At 42.0% G+C, this 3,290-nt stretch overlaps 1 protein-coding gene across 1 annotated transcript in view; it reads right to left on the bottom strand.

The window, feature by feature from the left end:
• The window catches only part of ARPP21 (cAMP-regulated phosphoprotein, 21kDa), a gene marked incomplete at its 3' end in the record, with an annotated part of 66,297 nt that overhangs the window by 9,868 nt on the left and 53,139 nt on the right, over positions 1-3,290 (bottom strand). Inside the window, exon 17 of the mRNA XM_009578296.1 lies at positions 2,391-2,560. Coding sequence (XP_009576591.1) covers positions 2,391-2,560 — 170 coding nt within the window. The remainder of the gene's footprint in view (positions 1-2,390; positions 2,561-3,290) is intronic.

Below are 3,290 nucleotides of genomic sequence, written 5' to 3'. Positions count from 1 at the left end.
GGGGAGAGAAAAATCAGTCATAAACAAGATTACCAGAGCAAGAGAGAAAAATAACAGAAAAAAATCTTGTAGTGCCTCTTAAAATGTCAGCTTCATTTTACAACAGTATAATCTTAGCCCTGTAAGCACCAAGCCAGATTCAGACTCCAGAAGAGCACTCTATTTATTTTTATTATACATGTCCATTGGTGCTTTGCCATGATGCATAGCGTACCACACCTGCAGCTGGTTCACCGCTACTCTGTTTTCAAGTGCTCTGATACCATCAGGGAATAAATCCCAGCAGTGAATTTAGTATACAGATAAAATAATATAAAATAAAAAATAACGATTTCTAGAGGTCTCTTCTCCAGTCTTTGTGGACATAAAAGGGGTATAACCCAAACCTCAAATGCCCAAGTTAGCCATTTAAGCTGCCTCGACATAAAGTGGGGAGACACAAGCTCCTATTACAGGCACAACAAAACATTTTTCTGGAGGCTCTGCTAACCAGCCCGGCTCCTAACATCACCCTCCAGGTTAGATAACCAGAATCAGTGGGAACGCTCTTACAAAGAGCTTGTCAGTACCAAAAGTGTTAAGGCAAAGGAGGATTTAGATGGGGTTCTCACGTGGGATGCCACTTGCAGTGCTCCCCAGAGGCTCTCAGGCATACTCATGCTCACATACCCAACTTCAAGGAAAGAAAAGAAAAAAAAAAAAAAAGAAAATCTTCAGTACCACAGAAAACTGCTGCGTTGGAGAGACTGGCAGGAGATGCTGGGGAGGATAAGAAACTGCTGGATATTGGACTGACTGAGAAGATGGCTGCATTGCCTGAACAGGCTGCAAAATAAACACAGTGAAAGACAAAACTTAAGAGATAGATAACAACAACAACAAACTCTGTTACTGAGAACAAAGATCACAAACACAGCTCTGAAAATACAGGTGACTCATCGCTAGCCCAAATATAAGAGGGCAGGCACTGCAATTTTAGTCTTCATTTTAGCCTTATACCAAACAATTCTTTATTGCAGATTTTTCTGCCTATTTTCATATATTTGATGGCTGTTAGATTAAATAAAACCACAGCTACACCTTCTTATTACTGATGTGAGGCAAAGCCAAATTATGATTCTACATTTAATTTACAGAGATAAAATGGAAGAGCAGCACAGTGTAAGTGTATGTTTGAATTTTGCTGATAATGACTGATTTAACTCCGAGGCAAAGGAATAATGATTTTAAAGCTGCTTTGGCAGAACACAATAGCTAAAAAAAAAATTGACAACGAACAGGCTGCGAATTAACAACAGACAGAGGCCTGTCAGCTTGGAGCAGATGTTTATCTAAGTGAAAGAACAATTTTCTACAGCACTATTACCTTGGAATAGCTTTACTATTCCTTTCATTTTAATCTCTCATTTAACTGGAGTCTTACACAGGTTTGGTACTACCTCCATCTTCTTAAACTGCTAAGACCAAATCAAGAAATAAGAGCCACAAATACATAAGTCCCAGTAAAATCAAAGCAACTTCACTGAATTTAAACATTGTATTTCTGGGTAACCTGGGATGAAACTGTGCGAAATTATAAAGCCACACAAGAACCATAGTAGATCTTGGCTGCTCTGCGAGTAAGCAGGATGTAGGATTCTTGCTTGAGTAGTTTCCTCTGCTGGCTCTGCTCCGGGAGAGCAGGCACACAATCCACAAGATTAAGTTTGAACCAGACCCAAACCCTGCTGCCCATGCCCAGCCAGGTCTGGCCGCACGCCACGGCCAGCCCAGGGGCCAGAGAGCCAACATACCGTGGCACCGTGCCCAAACTACGCTGCTCTTCCCCTCTCCTGCTGTAGCTCCAGAGCTTCCAGCTCAGAGCAGGGTCATGGCCGTAATATGGGGCGCAGGCAGAAGACCCATGGTCTGGGGCAGAGGTGCTCGGAGAGCGGGCTACCCACAGCTCGGGCCTGATATAACCGGACATGGAAGAGTTTGTAGATCCCTGTGTTGTACCTGATTCTTTGACTCAACCCCACTGCTGCTGAAAGGGACAGGGAAAGGTGCCCGGCTCGTTGGAGAGAATTACAGACTGCACTAGTTGGAGAATGAATGTTTCAGCTTTCACTTACGAGATTCTCTGCAAAATAAATTTATGTAGACGTACACCAACTCGCTTAACAGTCCTTTTCAAAATGAAACCATCCTTTAGATGGAATTGAAAAAGGAATCTTCCCTCTTCATCTGTTTCATCCATGTTGAAAATACAGATCATGGGCCCCGTTTGTTTCAAAAGAAAAGAAGAACATCGTGATATTTTGTCTAGCTGTATCCTTCCCTCCTCCCTTCAGGTCATCCTTTGTATCCCTGAAAGCTTCTTCTCTTTTTCCAACGGCCACCACACCTACCTGTGTGACAAGGTGACTTGCCATTTGCTGCTGTGGCTGTTGAACCTGCTGAGGCTGCTGGGATGAAGGCTGCTGCTGAGACTGTCCCACCATCTGGCTCCTCATCGTCTGCTGGCCACTGGGAGGATTGTATATTGCCGGCGTCCCATCAGGATTTACAAACGGTTGACCTGAAACAGAACACCCTGCCTTTGCCGAACACTTTTAAGAACGTACTGTTTTCTCTATGTAATCATACAACCTTGTTTTACCTGATCGCTCTTTAGCTGACCTGCTACACCAGTAAAGTACTCATCACTCTCAATGCCTCATTACAGTATCAGCCATCTAATTTTTTTTTTTTTTTTTTGCAGGCAAGGCAGACAGCAGATATTTGTTTTGGCAGTATGACTTTCCAAGGAATGGGTAGAAGGTTACCATGGCTATAAGATGATTCAGATGCTATGGTTACTTGAAGTCATTCAATGATGAATCAATTAATACTAAAATTGAACTCTGGAGCAAACACTGGAGGTAGAGAATATTCATGTACATGTTATTGCCATGAAATAGCAGTCAAATGTACACAACGACTTCTGACACAATGTAGTTTGTATGGAAGGGAAAAAAAAACAAACCCACCCTTATTACTAATTTATTTACACATTCTAATAACATAGTGCTGTACTTTTGAGAGCTGTGCCCTATGTAACTAGAGGAGGCAGCACTGGAAGTTATCAAGGAAGAAACACTTAAGATGTCTCTGAAACTCTCTTATATACAGGACAAATTCTGTCCAAAGTTCTACTAAGTTGCTGAACACTTTTTGCTTTGGATATTTTAGCTGGGGGAAGTAACGTTGCAAAAGCAACGTTTGTTTTAAAAAAAAAAAAGTTTACCCAAGTCATTGTCTTCCAGACA

Source organism: Fulmarus glacialis, unplaced genomic scaffold, assembly GCF_000690835.1.
Source record: "Fulmarus glacialis isolate BGI_N327 unplaced genomic scaffold, ASM69083v1 scaffold10640, whole genome shotgun sequence".
NCBI classification, from domain to species: Eukaryota; Metazoa; Chordata; class Aves; order Procellariiformes; family Procellariidae; genus Fulmarus; species Fulmarus glacialis.
The sequence above is the reverse complement of the archived record's forward strand: the minus strand, read 5'-3'. Positions and strand labels throughout refer to the sequence as shown.